Source organism: Geotrypetes seraphini, chromosome 4 (genome assembly GCF_902459505.1).
Source record: "Geotrypetes seraphini chromosome 4, aGeoSer1.1, whole genome shotgun sequence".
NCBI lineage: Eukaryota > Metazoa > Chordata > Amphibia > Gymnophiona > Dermophiidae > Geotrypetes > Geotrypetes seraphini.
The window spans coordinates 465,735-482,793 of NC_047087.1; the positions used below are offsets into that span (position 1 = coordinate 465,735).

At 47.4% G+C, this 17,059-nt stretch overlaps 1 protein-coding gene across 2 annotated transcripts in view; it reads right to left on the bottom strand.

Moving 5' to 3' along the window:
• KARS1 (lysyl-tRNA synthetase 1) overlaps positions 1–17,059 on the bottom strand; it is a 204,518-nt gene that overhangs the window by 7,971 nt on the left and 179,488 nt on the right. For both annotated transcript variants that reach the window (XM_033942265.1, XM_033942263.1), the window contains 2 exons: positions 8,507–8,633; positions 7,707–7,850 (listed from right to left, as the gene is read on the bottom strand). In XM_033942265.1, the coding sequence (XP_033798156.1) occupies positions 7,707–7,850; positions 8,507–8,633 (271 nt within the window). The remainder of the gene's footprint in view (positions 1–7,706; positions 7,851–8,506; positions 8,634–17,059) is intronic.

Consider the following 17,059-nt stretch of genomic DNA (forward strand, 5'->3'; position numbering starts at 1 on the left):
GGAGTGGAAAATATGAAAAAGGATCTGCAAAAGTTAGAGGAATGGTCTAATGGCTGGCAACTAAAATTCAATGGAAAGAAATGCAGAGTAAGGAAGGAACTTTATATGCAGGGAGGAGAGAAGCTGATATGCACGGATGAGGAGAGGGACCTTGGGGTAAACTATCTGAAGATCTAAAGGTGAAAAAGCACAGTTACTTACCGTAACAGGTGTTATCCAGGGACAGCAGGCAGATATTCTTAACACATGGGTGACGTCACCGACGGAGCCCTCGGTACGGACCTTTTTAACTAGAAGTTTCTAGTTGGCCGCACCGCGCGTGCGCGAGTGCCTTCCCGCCCGACGGAGGAGTGCGTGGTCCCCAGTTAGGATAAGCCAGCTAAGAAGCCAACCTGGGGAGGTGGGTGGGACGTAAGAATATCTGCCTGCTGTCCCTGGATAACACCTGTTACGGTAAGTAACTGTGCTTTATCCCAGGACAAGCAGGCAGCATATTCTTAACACATGGGTGACCTCCAAGCTAACAAAGAGGGAGGTGGGATGGTTGGCCATTAGGAAAATAAATTTTGTAACACAGATTGGCCGAAGTGTCCATCCCGTCTGGAGAACGCATCCAGACAGTAGTGAGTAGTGAACGTGTGAACTGAGGACCAAGTGGCCGCCTTGCAGATTTCCTCGATGGGCGTGGAGCGGAGGAAAGCTACAGAAGCAGCCATAGCTCGGACTCTGTGGGCCGTGACAGTTCCTTCCAGTGAGAGACCGGCCCGAGCGTAGCAGAAAGCAATACAGGCAGCAAGCCAATTGGAAAGTGTCCGTTTGGAGACAGGATGACCCAAACGGTTGGGGTCGAAAGACAAAAAGAGCTGAGGGGCTGTTCGGTGAGCTCTGGTACGATCAAGATAGTAAGCAAGGGCACGCTTACAATCCAGCGTGTGCAACGCCTGTTCCCCAGGATGCGAGTGAGGCTTAGGGAAGAAGACGGGCAGCACAATGGACTGGTTGAGGTGAAAAGCTGAGACCACCTTGGGAAGGAATTTAGGGTGGGTACGCAGAACAACCTTGTCATGGTGGAAAACAGTGAAAGGTGGGTCGGCAACCAGTGCATGCAGTTCGCTAACCCTCCTGGCAGAGGTGATGGCAATTAGGAAAAGCACCTTCCAGGTAAGAAGCCTGAGTGAAGTTGTGGCAAGAGGCTCAAACGGAGGTTTCATGAGAGCTGAGAGAACCACATTCAGGTCCCAGACGACAGGAGGAGGCTTGAGAGGCGGTTTGATGTTGAAGAGCCCTCTCATAAATCTGGAAACCAGAGGATGAGCCGTGAGGGGTTTTCCGAGAATAGGCTCGTGAAACGCAGTGATGGCACTGAGGTGGACTCTGATGGAGGTGGTTTTGAGGCCAGCGTTGGACAGCGAGAGCAAATATTCTAAGACAGTTTCCACCGCCAAAGAGGTGGGTTCTTGATGATGCCGGAGACACCACGAGGAGAATCTGGTCCACTTCTGATGGTAACATTGGAGAGTGGCCGGTTTCCTGGAGGCGTCCAAAATGAGGCGGACCGGTTGAGATAGATTCTCCGGAGAGGTCAGCCCGAGAGAAACCAAGCTGTCAGGTGGAGGGAAGACAGATTGGGATGCAGTAGAGACTGATGCTGCTGTGTAAGTAGAGTAGGAAACACAGGAAGAGGAATGGGCTCCCTGGAGCTGAGTTGGAGCAGGAGGGAGAACCAGTGTTGACGAGGCCACCGAGGGGCGATGAGAATCATGGTGGCGTTGTCCTTGCGGAGTTTGGACAAGGTCCGCAACATCAGAGGAAGTGGAGGGAAGGCATAGAGGAACCGATCCCTCCAGTCGAGCAGGAATGCATCCGGTGCCAGACGGTGAGGAGAAAAGAGTCTGGAACAGAAGTGGGGCAGCTGATGGTTGTGAGGTGCTGCAAAGAGGTCCACCTGCGGAGTGCCCCATCGAGCAAAGATGGAGAGCAGAGTCGGAGGGTCCAACGTCCACTCGTGAGGTTGAAGGATGCGGCTGAGATTGTCGGCCAGAGAGTTCTGTTCGCCCTGGATATAGACCGCCCTGAGAAAAAGATTGCGGTCCGTGGCCCAGGTCCAGATGCGCAGAGCCTCCAAACAAAGGGGGCGAGATCCGGTGCCGCCTTGCTTGTTTATGTAGTACATGGCGACTTGATTGTCTGTGCACAGGAGGAGGACTTGAGGGCAGAGAAGATGTTGGAAAGCCTTGAGGGCATAGAACATGGCTCTGAGTTCCAGGAAATTGATGCGATGACGACGCTCCTGTGGGGTCCAAAGACCCTGGGTGCGTAGGTCGCCTAGGTGAGCTCCCCATGCGTAGGGGGACGCATCGGTGGTGATGATCATAGAGTGAGGGGGCAGATGAAAGAGTAGACCCCTGGAAAGATTTGAGGAGTTCAACCACCATTGGAGAGATTGCTGAAGAGATGATGTCACAGAGATGGGATGAGAAAGAAGATCCGTAGTCTGTGACCATTGGTTGGCGAGAGTCCATTGAGGTGTCCTGAGGTGGAGTCGCGCCAGAGGAAGGACATGCACCGTCGAGGCCATGTGACCCAGGAGGACCATCATCTGTCGGGCAGGAATGGAGGGATGCATGAGTACCTGACGGCAGAGATGGAGCAGGGTCTGCTTGCGATCTGAGGGGAGAAAGGCCCTCATCAGCGTGGTGTCCAGGACTGCTCCGATGAATTGAAGTCGCTGGGTGGGAAGCAGATGCGACTTGGGGTAGTTGATCTCGAATCCCAGGAGGTGGAGGAGAGAGATGGTGTGATGAGTAGCTTGTAGCACGAGTTGAGATGAAGGTGCTTTCACCAACCAATCGTCCAAGTAGGGGAACACCTGGAGGTTGTGAGACCTGAGGAAGGCCGCCACCACTATCAGGCATTTGGTGAAGACTCTGGGGGAGGAAGCGAGGCCAAATGGTAGTACTTTGTACTGGTAGTGGTGGTGTAGTACCTGGAACCGCAGGTAGCGGCGAGAGTTCTGATGGATGGAGATGTGAGTGTAGGCCTCTTTGAGGTCCAGGGAACATAGCCAGTCGTGTTGAGAAAGAAGAGGGTAAAGTGTGGCAAGGGAGAGCATCCTGAACTTTTCCTTGACCAGACACTTGTTGAGGTCCCTGAGATCGAGAATGGGACGGAGGTCTCCCGTCTTTTTGGGTACAAGGAAGTAGCGGGAGTAGAATCCCTGACCCCTTTGATCTGGAGGTACTTCTTCGATGGCATTGAGAAGGAGGAGGGATTGAACCTCCCTCAGGAGGAGGGGGGTTTGAGAGGAGTGAGAAGCAGACTCTACGGGAAGGTTGTCCGGTGGAAGAGTCTGGAAGTTGAGAGAGTAGCCGTGGCGGATGATGTTGAGGACCCACTGGTCTGACGTGATGACTTCCCAACGGCTTGAGAAAATGGTGAGACGACCCCCTATAGGCTGTGGAAGAGGCAGCGAGGGTGGATGACTGGCTATGCCCTGGAGAGAAGAGTCAAAAGGGCTGAGATTGTTTAGCAGGCTGAGAAGGCTTAGAGGGTTGAGTGGCCTGAGATCGAGCCTGGGCATGGTGCTGCTGTTGGCGGGGTCGCCGAGATTGTTGAGGAGGCGGATTGAGTGGCCTGGCTGAGAACCTCCGCTGGTAAGATGATTGAGGCCAATAGGGTCGAGCAGGCGGAGCCTTCTTTTTCGGCTTGATTAGGGTGTCCCACCTGGTCTCATGGGCCGAGAGTTTCTGGGTGGTGGAATCCAGTGACTCTCCAAAGAGTTCATCCCCGAGACAGGGGGCGTTGGCCAAACGATCCTGGTGGTTGATGTCCAGGTCTGAGACTCTGAGCCAGGCTAATCGACGCATGGCTACGGCCATGGCAGAGGCCCGAGAGGTGAGCTCGAAGGAGTCGTAGATTGAGCGGACCATATATTTCCGCATCTGGAGAAGACCAGAGATGTGTTGTTGGAATAACGGGACCTTGCGCTCAGGAAGGTACTTCTGGAGGGCAGACAGTTGTTGGACCAAATGTTTCAGATAGAAAGAAAAATGGAAGGAATAGTTGTTTGCCCTGTTGGCAAGCATGGCATTCTGGTAAAGCCTCTTGCCAAACTTGTCCATGGTCTTACCTTCTCTGCCAGGAGGGGTAGAGGCATAGACACTGGAGCCCTGAGTCTTTTTTAAAGTGGATTCCACCAGAAGGGACTCATGGGGCAATTGAGATTTGTCGAATCCAGGAATAGGAATGACACGGTAAAGGTTGTCCAGTTTACGGGGGGCTCCCGGTACCGTGAGGGGATTTTCCAAGTTTTTATAGAACGTTTCCCGTAGGATGTCATGCACGGGAAGCTTGAGGAACTCCTTAGGAGGTTGCTCAAAGTCTAAGGCCTCTAGAAAGGCTTGAGACTTTTTTGAGTCAGATTCTAGAGGAAGTGACAGGGCAGCAGACATTTCTCTCAGAAATTTAGAAAAAGAGGACTGCTCTGGTTTGGAGGTGGCATCGGGTGCCGATGGTTCCTCATCAGATGAGGAGGGATCCTCCTCGGTACCGAGAGGAGTGTCCTCCCATAAGTCAGGGTCCCTGACCTCTGGTGCATGTCGAGACACCGGGGTGGAGGGCGCGGTATGGCGAGTCTTGGACAAAGACTTTCCAGAGCGCACCGAAACGGTACCAGGGGAGGACGACCGGCGTCTATCTCGGTCCCGAGAAGAGTGCCGTACCGCCTGGTGCCGAGGAGGATCCAATGTGGCCTGAGAATGAACCACTGGATCGCTATGAAGTTGTTGGGCCGAGAGGATCGGCATGGAGGTGTTCACCGGTACCGAAGGTGTGGACACCGGGGGCTCGGTACGGGGCTCGGGCCGGTCTGGTACCGGAAGGAGCGGTGCCAGGATAGTGGGCAACAGTTGTTCAAGTTGTTTCTTCAACTGTTCCTGGAGTTGAGCCTTTAAGATGGCCGAGATACGGTCATCGAGGGGTGGCATCGGAACCGCTTTCTTTTTCTTCGGTTCCTTAGATGCCGCTCCACGCCCCGGCGATGAGGAGGCCGATGACGAGGCACTCACCGAGATCGGGGCGGAGCGTTTGCGGGACCGGTGCGATGCCGGTAAGGACGGTGTCGCCACCGTGGCTGGAGGGCGCTCGAGGGAAGAGGAAGGCTTCTTAGCCGGCTTACCTGGCGCCAGCGGCGCCGATGCGGGGTCGGTCGGTGTCGAGGTCGACGGTGCCGATTTTTGAGGTACCGCCGTTGAAGGTGAGGAGTCCATCGCCGACTCGGTACCGAAGAGAAGAGTTTGTTGGATTCTTCGGTTTTTAAGAGTTCTCTTTTTAAGAGTGGCACAGCGGGTGCAGGAATCCGCCCGATGCTCCGGACCCAGACACTGCAAACACCAATTGTGTGGGTCAGTTAAGGAGATCGGGCGTGCACACCGCTGGCACTTCTTAAAACCGACCTGCGGGGGCATGAAGGGGAAGATAGCCTCCGCAAAATCGAAGCCCGAGGCCTGTATACTGGCAACAGGCCCCGCCGGGGCAAAACGAAAGAAAAAGGGAAAAAGCAAAGTTTTTTTTTTTTTTTTTTTTGCAAATCAAAGAAAAAATAAACCCGAAGGTAAAGAAAGAAAAAATAAGGAAAAAAGCGCGAGCGGGAAGGCAAAAAAGTGGTTTCAACGGCCGTTGAAAAAACACACGCGTCTTCTTCGCTCCGCGGAAACGAAGAAACTGGGGACCACGCACTCCTCCGTCGGGCGGGAAGGCACTCGCGCACGCGCGGTGCGGCCAACTAGAAACTTCTAGTTAAAAAGGTCCGTACCGAGGGCTCCGTCGGTGACGTCACCCATGTGTTAAGAATATGCTGCCTGCTTGTCCTGGGATAAAACAGTGTGACAAGGCAGTGGCTGCTGCCAGAAGGATGCTGGGCTGTATAAAGAGAGGCATAGACAGTAGAAGGAAGAAGGTATTGATGCCCCTGTACAGGTCATTGGTGAGGCCCCACTTGGAGTATTGTGTTCAGTTTTGGAGACTATCTGGCGAAGGACGTAAGAAGACTTGAAGCGGTCCAGAGGAGGGCGAAGAAAATGATAGGAGGCTTGCGCCAGAAGACGTATAAGAAGAGACTGGAAGCCCTGAATATGTATACCCTACAGGAAAGGAGGGGCAGGGGAGATATGATTCAGACGTTCAAATACTTGAAGGGTATTAACATAGAACAAAATATTTTCCAGAGAAAGGAAAATGGTAAAACCAGAGGACATAATTTGAGGTTGAGGGGTGGTAGATTCAAGAGCAATGTTAGGAAGTTCTACTTTACGGAGAGGGTGGTGGATGCCTGAAATGCGCTCCTGAGAGAGGTGGTGGAGAGGAAAACGGTGACTAAGTTCAAAGAAGCATGGGATGAACATAGAGGATCTAGAATCAGACAATAATATTAAATATTGAACTAAGGCCAGTACTGGGCAGACTTGCACGATCTGTGTCTGTATATGGCCGTTTGGTGGAGGATTGGCTTCGATGGCTGGGAGGGTGTAGATGGGCTGGAGTGAGCTTTGATGGAGACTCCAGTAGATGGAACCTAAGCACACTACCAGGCAGGGCTCTGGGTTTCTGGCCCAGTAATATCTAAGAAAAAGGACCATTTAAACTAAATTAATTTATGGAGTTTGTATGGTTGGGCAGACTGGATGGACCATTTGGGTCTTTATCTGCCATCATTTACTATGTTACTATGTAAGATCTAGGTTGGAGAAGAAAGGGAGATTGGAAATTGTGGCAAAGAGATAATGGATTTGGGATCTTTTAAGGGAAGAAGGAGTATGACTTGTTTCCAGTCAGTTGGAAAGATGCTATGACTTAAGACTGTGGTTATAAAAGAAAGGAAGAAAAGAATCATGAACCTTCTTAAATATTAGTGGGAAGATAATCATCTAGTGAAGCAGAAGAGTTAAAGTTAAGAGTATTTTTGAAGTCTCTAGGAGGGAGGACAAGGCACAACTGTGAAAAGTAGTAAGAGAGAGTGTAGTGGGAGCAGAGGAGGCGGTCTTAAACACATCAGATAACTCCACGGAGGGCACAGAAGGTATCAGAAGCAGTTTTACAGGTAAAAAGGCCAGAGATTGAGAATCAGTACTGGGATTCCAAAAAAAAAAAATGTTACCCTGGGTGCTGCTGTAACAGTTTTCAATACTGGAAATCCCAAAAGCTGCAGTGATATTCACCAACACATTAGCTGCTGTAGTATTTTATCCAATTTATGAAATGCATAATTCCCAAATATTCCAGGAAATGAACATCCTACAATAAATAGTTTTATCTGCAAATTTAAACAGCAACATATAAAACTATTACTGCTAGACCCATACATTATATGAAAGTACTTTGTCTATAGTGGGCTCACAATCTGATTTGTACCTGGGGAAACAGAGGGTTACATCACTTGCCCAAGGTCACAAGGAGCTGCATTAGGAATGAAGTACATTTTGCCAGATCAAACCTGCTGCACTAACCTTAAGGCTACTCAGAATCTCTTTTATTACATACATCCTCATTACCTTCCAGAATGAGCCGTTAATCAAATGCAGCATGACTCCAGGATCGTGAGGTTTGCTTTAAAAAAAACCTGCACATTGTGTTTCTGTATGTAACACCGCAATATGGAAAGTACCACGAGTAAGTCAAGTTGAATGTGTGGACAGACTGAACAAATTTACCTTAATGTTGTTGGAATCTGTAAGGAACATGACGAGTCTGTCAATACCCATCCCCCATCCTGCAGTAGGGGGCAGGCCATACTCCAGTGCAGTGCAGAAATTCTCATCTATAAACATGGCCTCGTCATCACCAGCAGCTTTCGCCTAAAGATGGAATGAAGGAATGAGACCAGACACTGCAGCACGCGGTGAGAAAAGGCATATTTCAGAAGCAGCAAAGTTCCTAATCTACGCCTACTGTAGCAGTTATGATTGACCTGGATCCTGTGAAGGACATTTCTATTCCAACTGGCCATAAAACAGCTCACGGTGGATTATAATCATTCAAATATATATTCATACACTTCAGTTATGCATTTCCTGTGCATTTAAATCTACAAGTATAATTAAATCAAATTTTAAACAGAAAAATATAAAACCAGTAAACAAAATCCCTCCCTTGTAAATTCCCCCTCAAAGTCTCTTCTACTCTTGCAATTTTTCTCTTCAAAGTCTCCACCATGTAAACATCTCCCTAAATTGTAATTCTCCTGGAAATGTCTATTTATCTTTTTGTAATCTTAAATCCATAATTGTAACTTTCCTGGATATGTTCCAGTTAGCTTCTTTTGTAATCTGCCTAGAACTGCAAGGTACAGGCGGAATAGAAGTCATGTTTGATCACACATCCGCTTAAATGTTATTAAGCAAACCACTTCAAAATATCCACTCTCAGAATCCAGAGACCCAATCTCATCCATCTATATTTACAATTACCTCTTCAAAGAGTGTCTAAACTTCACATGCTACCACTTCCTTACCTTTGCCTGATCCTCAAAGAGCTCCCTTTGTTTGAGAGGGTCATTCAACTCTGTGTAGGCATTGCACACTTCTTTCTTCATCACAAACAGCTCAAAGCGTTCTGTCAGTCCCTTCTTAGAACGATGCCTACAAAACAATTACAAACACCTATTACAGTAGAGGGAGATGATCAACTGCAATTTACAGATTTCTAGGGAGAATATGCATCAGCTATAAAATATAATCAATTGCCACTGAATTTCTTAGACTATGTTATGAGTCTCAGAAACTGTCATAAGAACATAAGCCTTAAGAACATAAGAACTGCCGCTGCTCAGGGCAGGATTAACCAATAGGCCAAGTAGGCACGTGCCTAGGGCCTGAAATGGTCAGGGGGGCCCGATGGAGGGCATCAACATTGTTATTTCCAAACGGCGATGGGCCCCTCCAGCATCGATTGGCAATGCGGGCCCCTCCCTCGATCAGCAACGTGGGTCCCACCCTGATCGGCAATGCGGCCCCCCCCCCCATCGACAAGCAAGCAACGCGGCTAAGAAAGGCAATGGGAACTGTAATTGTGCAAGCAGTGCTGCTTGCCCAAAGCTTCCCTCTGACGTAGCTTCCTGTTTCCGCCGGGGCGCATGGTGGGGTGGGGCGGGGCAGGGGGCCCAGTGTACTTGTGTGCCTAGGGGCCCTTGACAAATTAATCATGTCCTGCCGCTGCTAGGTCAGACCATTGATCCAACAGTCCACTCCCGCGGCAGCCCTTAGGTCTAAGACCAGTGTCCTAACTGAGACTAGCCTTACCTGCGTACATTCTGGTTCAGCAGGAACTTGTCAAACTTTGTCTTGAATCCCTGGAGGGTGTTGTCCCCTCTAACAGCCTCTGGAACAGCGTTCCAGGTTTCTACCACTCTGGATGAAGAAGAACTTCCTACTTAATCTGAATTCAATCAATATTCTTATCCATTCTTTAATAATTTCAACTTTAGATTATTGTAACTCACTTTATCAAAGCATCACTCAAAAGGAGATCAGGAGACTACAAGTCATTCAGAACACTGCTATAAAAATCATTTCTAACGCTAAAAAATTGGACCATGTAACATCATTCCTCAGAAAAGCTCACTGGCTATCCATTTCACATAGGATTACTTTCAAAATACTACTTTTTACTTTTAAAGTTCAATCTAATCACATTCCATCCTTTATAGATAGGATGTTAATCCCATATGATCCACATAGGACACTACATTCTTCCCAACAATTCCTTTTAGTGGTCCCTTCAGTCCGCAAATTGTTTTATGATACAACACATAAAACAATCTTTTCTGTAACCACTCCTACACTGCAATGCTTTACCTCTGACCTTAAGACAAGAAAAAAAATCTCATAAATCTAATCTTAAAATATTTATTTTCAGAGATGCTTTTGAGATTTATACTTAATTTTTTATTCAAAACCTCAGACGTCAGGCCTTACATTAAAGATTTCCTTTTTACCTCCCCTTTCTTTTATTTTATGCAATTTATCCTCTCCATTTGCCCATGTGTATCATATTGCGTCTGTATTGTAACTGTGAATTTGTTCCCTTTATTTTAGATTTTAAACTTTTTAATACTTTGTTTTAATTGGAAACCGCTTTGACTATAAAAGAGAGGACACCAGCAGCAGGCAGAGAGAGAGAGAGAGAGAGAGAGAGAGAGAGAGAGAGAGAGAGAGAGAGAGAGAGAGAGAGAGAGAGAGAGAGAGAGAGAGAGGACACCAGCAGCAGGCAGAGAGAGAGAGAGAGAGAGAGAGGACACCAGCAGCAGGCAGAGAGAGAGAGAGAGAGAGAGAGAGAGAGAGGACACCAGCAGCAGGCAGAGAGAGAGAGAGAGGACACCAGCAGCAGGCAGAGAGAGAGAGAGAGAGAGAGAGAGGACACCAGCAGCAGGCAGAGAGAGAGAGAGAGAGAGAGAGAGAGAGAGAGAGGACACCAGCAGCAGGCAGAGAGAGAGAGGACACCAGCAGCAGGCAGAGAGAGAGAGAGGACACCAGCAACTAAAATTCAATGCAAAGAAATGCAGAGTAATGCATTTGGGGATTAATAATAGGAAGGAACCGTATATGCTGGGAGGAGAGAAGCTGATATGCACAGACGGGGAGAGGGACCATGGGGTTATAGTGTCCGAAGATCTAAAGGCGAAAAAACAGTGTGACAAGGCAGTGGCTGCTGCCAGAAGGATGCTGGGCTGTATAAAGAGAGGCGTAGTTAGTAGAAGGAAGAAGGTGTTGATGCCCCTGTACAGGTCATTGGTGAGGCCCCACTTGGAGTATTGTGTTCAGTTTTGGAGACCGTATCTGGCGAAAGACGTAAGAAGACTTGAAGCGGTCCAGAGGAGGGCGACGAAAATGATAGGAGGCTTGCGCCAGAAGACGTATGAGGAGAGATTGGAAGCCCTGAATATGTATACTCTAGAGGAAAGGAGAGACAGGGGAGATATGATTCAGACGTTCAAATACTTGAAGGGTATTAACGTAGAACAAAATCTTTTCCAGAGAAAGGAAAATGGTCAAACCAGAAGACATAATTTGAGGTTGAGGGGTGGTAGATTCAGGGGCAATGTTAGGAAATTCTACTTTACGGAGAGGGTGGTGGATGCCTGGAATACGCTCCCGAGAGAGGTGGTGGAGAGTAAAACTGTGACTGAGTTCAAAGAAGCGTGGGATGAACACAGAAGATTTAGAATCAGAAAATAATATTAAATATTGAACTAGGCCAGTACTGCACGGTCTGTGTATGGCCGTTTGGTGGAGGATGGGCTGGAGTAAGTCTTAACAGAGATTTTGGCAGTTGGAACCCAAGCATAGTACCGGGAAATTCATTGAGGAAGCCTATAGGAGAGTGGAAGAAAACGAACTTCAAATGAACGATGAAGTTACACCAACACCAACATGGAAGGGAGAGCAAGAAGCAGATGACCTCATAGAAGACACCCACAGAGGAACATCGTATGAGGGGGAGAAAATGGCTAGTTCATGCCCAGGAGAGCAAGCAGCGAAACACACCGAGGACATTGACCTGAGACCGAAGCGAAACCTAAAGAAGGAAAAGTCAGCGATCATAGTGGGAGACTCGATCCTGAGGCATATGGACAGCCACATAGCAGGAGGGAGAGAGGATCGACTGCCTCCCAGGAGCGAGAACCAAGGACATCATGGACAAGATTGGAAAGGAGACGGAAGGAGCGGAGACGGAAGAGACCACAGTAATGATCCACTTCGGGACGAACGATGTCAGCAGGAGAGACTACAGAAGAAGCACGCTGATAGAATAGTTCAAGATTCTGGGAAGGATGCTGGAGATGAGGACCCAGAAGATAGCGTTCTCAGAGATCCTACCAGTACCGAGGGCAGATGTGAAAAGGCAGGAGGAACTACAATCAATAAATGCGTGGATGAGGAGATGGTGTGAGGAAAAAGGGTTCCACTTCGTGAGGAACTGGACAACGTTCTGGGGCAAGAGCAAGCTCTACAGGAGAGATGGACTACATCTGAGCGCGGCGAGAACAAGACTTCTAGCAAACAACGTCAGGAGAGAAATAGAACAGGCTTTAAACTAAGAAGAAGGGGAAAGCCGACAGTCGACCAAGCATCGATGATTCGGAAGAAGGTATCCCGTGAAGATATCAAGGGGAAAAAAGGCTAGAAAGAAACAATGGACAAATTACAGGAGTCGACTAACCCAGAAGAGGAAGTTAGAAGGATTGTAACAAAAGAGAAGAAACTAAAGACCAAAGCACTGGGAAAGGAAATGAAGACATGAAAATACCAGGATCTAAATTGCATATATACTAATGCAAGGAGTCTAAGAAACAAAATGGGGGAATTAGAAGCCATAGAAACATAGAAAAAGACGGCAGAAAAGGGCTATAGCCCACCAAGTCTGCCCATTCCAAATACCCTCCCTCCTTAAATTACTCCCTTAGGGATCCCATGTGAATATCCCATTTTCTCTTAAAGTCTGACACGCTGTTTGCCTCAATCACCTGCAGTGGGAGTTTGTTCCAATGATCCACTACTCTTTCAGTGAAGAAGTATTTTCTGTAGTCGCTATGGAACTTCCCTCCCCTGATTTTCAGCGGATGCCCCCTGGTGGTCGAGGGTCCCCTGAGGTAAAAGATATCTTCTTCCGACTCGATACGGCCCGTGATATACTTAAACGTTTCAATCATGTCTCCCTTTTCTCTTCGTTCCTCAAGTGAGTACAGCCGCAGTTTATTCAGTCTTTCTTCATACGTGAGATCCTTGAGTCCCAAGACCATCCTAGTGGCCATGCGCTGAACCGACTCGATTCTCAGCACATCTTTCCGGTAGTGTGGTCTCCAGAATTGAACACAATATTCCAAATGAGGCCTCACCATGGACCTGTATAGCGGCATCATGACTTCAGGTCTCCTGCTGACAAAACCTCTACGGATACAACCCATAACTTGCCTTGCCCTGGAGGAAGCCTTCTCCACTTGATTTGCAGCCTTCATGTCATCACTAATGATCACCCCTAGATCTCGTTCTGTCGTGGTCCTGGCCAAGGTCTCACCATTTAGTATGTAAGTTCTGTGCGGGTTTCTCTTTCCCAGGTGCATTACCTTACACTTTTTAGCATTGAAGCCTAGCTGCCATGTTGCTGACCACCGTTCCAGCAGCAGCAGATCCTGTGTCATATTATCAGGCATGGTCAATGTAGAGGACATAGACATCATTGGAGTCTCTGAAACGTGGTGGAATGAAGAAAACAAATGGGGTACAAGCTCTATCGCCAGGACAGAAAGGAGGTGGAATAGCCCTATACATAAAAGAAAGCATACAATTGACAAAAATGGACACAGCAGAGACGACCAACAAGCTGGAATCGCTATGGGTTAAAATACCGGGATGGAAAGGGCCTGAAATAAAGATGGGCCTATACTATCGTCCACCCGGGCAAACTGGAGATATCTGGAGATGAAGAAATGGAGATGAAGAACTGGAGATGAAGAAATGGAAGCCGAGATGAAGCAAGAATGCAAAAGCAGTAACATGGTTATTATGGAAGACTTCAACTACCCCGGGATAGACTGGAGTCTTGGCAGCTCAAAATGCGCTAGGGAGACAGAATTCCTGGAGGCTATACAAGATTGTTTCATGGAGCAGCTTGTTAGAGATCCAATGAGAGGAAATGCCACTCTGGATCTAATCCTAAATGGGTTAAGGGGACCTGCAAAGGAAGTAGAGGTAGTGGGACTATTGGGAAACAGCGATCATAACATGATCAAGTTCAAGGTTGAGGTAGGAATACCGAAAGGAAAGAGAACCATAGCGACAACTTGCAACTTCAGGAAAGGAAACTACGAAGCAATGAGGGAAATGGTAAGGAAGAAACTTAGGAACACTTCCCAAAAATGGCAGACGGTAGAACATGCCTGGTCTTTTCTCAAGGACACGGTGAGCGAGGTGCAAAATCTGTATATCCCCAGTTTCAGAAAGGGGTGCAAAAGGAGTCGAACAAAAGACCCAGCGTGGATAACTAAAATAGTGAAGGAAGCAATAGGCAATAAGAAAAATTCATTCAGGAAATGGAAAAAGGACAAAACTGAGGGGAACTGGAAAGAGTACAGGAAGTATCAAAAAGAATGTCACTGTTTTGGTTCGAAAAGCCAAAAGAGAGTATGAAGAGAGGCTAGCCAGGTAAGCACGAAATTTCAAACTGTTCTTTAGATATGTTAAAGGGAAGCAACCGGCTAGGGAGGAGGTGGGACCGCTGGACGACGGAGACAGAAAGGGAGTGGTGAAGGAGGAGAAAGAAGTGGCAGAAAGACTTAACATGTTCTTTTCATTTGTATTCACAAATGAAGACACATCCAACATACCGGAACCTGAGCAATTCTTCAATGGAAATCAAGCAGAAAAATTAACATCCATGGAAGTGAGCCTTGAAGATGTAGGCAGATAGAAAACTAAAAACTGACAAATCCCTGGGTCCGGATGGAATCCATCGAAGGGTTCTGAAGGAATTAAAGGAGGAGATAGCAGAAGTACTGCAGCAAATTTGCAATCTATCCCTGAAAACATGCGTGATCCCGGAGGACTGGAAGACAGCCAATGTTACGCCCATCTTTAAAAAAGCATCACGAGGTGACCCGGGAAACTACAGACCGGTGAGTCTGACCTCGGTTCCGGGGAAAATGGCGGAAGCAATGATAAAAGAAAACATAGATGAATATTTTGAAAGAAACGAACTTCTGATAACCAGCCAACATGGTTTCTGCAAGGGGAGATCGTGCCTAATGAACTTATTGCATTTATTCGAAGGAATTAACAAACGGATGGACAAAGGAGACCCCATAGACATCATATATCTAGATTTCCAAAAAGCCTATGACAAGGTGCCCCATGAACGCCTACTCCGGAAACTGAAGAACTATGGGGTGGAAGGAGACGTACATAGATGGATCAGAAACTGGTTTGCAGGTAGGAAACAGAGGGTAGGAGTGAAGGGCCACTACTCGGACTGGAGGAGGGTCACGAGTGGGGTCCCGCAGGGTTTGGTGCTCGGGCCGCTGCTATTTAATATATTCATAAACGATCTAGAAACAGGTACGAAGTGTGAAATAATAAAATTTGCGGACGTCACCAAACTATTTAGTGGAGCTCGGACTAAAGAGGACTGTGAAGAATTACAAAAGGGACTTGAACAAACTAGGGGAATGGGCGACGAGATGGCAAATGAAGTTCAACGTTGAGAAATGTAAAGTATTACATGTGAGAAACAGAAACCCAAGATACACCTCTACGATGGGAGGGATGTTATTAAATGATAGTACCCAAGAAAGAGACTTGGGGGCAATGGTGGACATAACAATGAAGCCGACGGCACAGTGCACAGCGGCCGCTAAGAAGGCAAACAGAATGCTAGGCATAATCAAGAAGGGTATTACAACCAGAACGAAAGAAGTTATCCTGCCATTATATCAGGCGATGGTGCGACCGCATCTGGAGTACTGCATCCAATATTGGTCACCATACCTTTAGAAGGACATGGCGTTACTCGAGTGTCCGAAGATCTAAAGGCAAAAAAACAGTGCGACAAGGCCATGGCTGCTGTCAGAAGGATGCTGGGCTGTATAAAGAGAGGCCTAACCAGTAGAAGAACGAAGGTGTTGATGCCCCTGTACAGGTCATTGGTGAGGACCCACTTGGAGTATTGTGTTCCGTTTTGGAGACTGTATCTGGCGAAGGACACAAAAAGGCTTTTATTGATCCAGAGGAGGGCGACAAAATGATAGGAGGTTTACGACAAAAGATGTATGAGGAGAGACTGGAAGCCCTGAAAATGAATACCTTAGAGGAAAGGAGGGACAGGGGGGATATGATTCAGACGTTCAAATACTAGAAAGGTATTAACGTAGAACAAAATGTTTTCCAGAGAAAGGGAATGGTAAAACCAGAGGACATAATCTGACGTTGAGGGGTGGGAGACTCAAGAGCAATATAAGGAAATTCTTCTTTACGGAGAGGGTGGTGGATGCCTGAAATGCGCTCCCGAGAGAGGTGGTGGAGAGGAAAACTGTGACGGAGTTCAAAAAAGCATGGGATGAACACAGGGGATCTAGAATCAGAAAATAATAGTAAATATTGAAGAACTAAGGCCAGTACCGGGCATGGCCTCATTGGGTGCGCAATTGTCCCAACTGGGGATAAAACTATTTAGCTATGTTGATGACTTCACGATAATTATCCCATTTACTACCTCCGTCTCAGAAGTCACCCCCAAAGCAACAGAAATACTGAATTGGATAGAGCAATGGATGACCAAATTCAAACTAAAGCTAAATTCAGAGAAAATAAATTTTTTTATATCATCGCCACGCCCACTTGATACCAAAGCATCATTGTGAATCAATAACCTTAGTTATCCCATTCAGCCCACTATGAAGATACTGGGAATAACACTGGACCAGAGCCTTACCATGAAAGACCAGGTTGACTCCCTGATTAGAAAGATCTTTCTCACCCTCTGGAACCTTCGGTCCATCAGAGCTTACTTCGATGTCTCATCATTTAGAATTCTGGTACAATCCCTCATACTGAGTCAACTCGATTATTGTAACTTCGCCTACTTGGCACTCTCCCAGAAGAGCATGCGGCGATTGCAACTGGTACAAAATGCAGCGGTTAGGTTACTTTGTGGATTGAAGAAGTTTGATCACGTGACATCTTCCTTCCGACTTCTGCACTGGCTGCCGATGGAGGCACGTGTGAAATTTAAGTTTGGTTGTTTTTGTTTCAAGGTACTTTACAGCTTAGCCCCTAAATATACCTTTTCTCCTTCAGAACCAACAGATTCAGGAGAACCTCACATACAAACTTTGTTTCTCCACCTGTTAGAGGTTGTAAATTTAAAAGTCATCACCAACATCTTCTCTCACCTCAAGCAGCGTTATGGGGTAAAGACCTGGAACAACTGCTCGTGCCTACTACTTATAGGGAATTCAGGAAACGCCTAAAACACATCTGTTCCTGAAGTACTTAGGTAACTGATCTATACACTC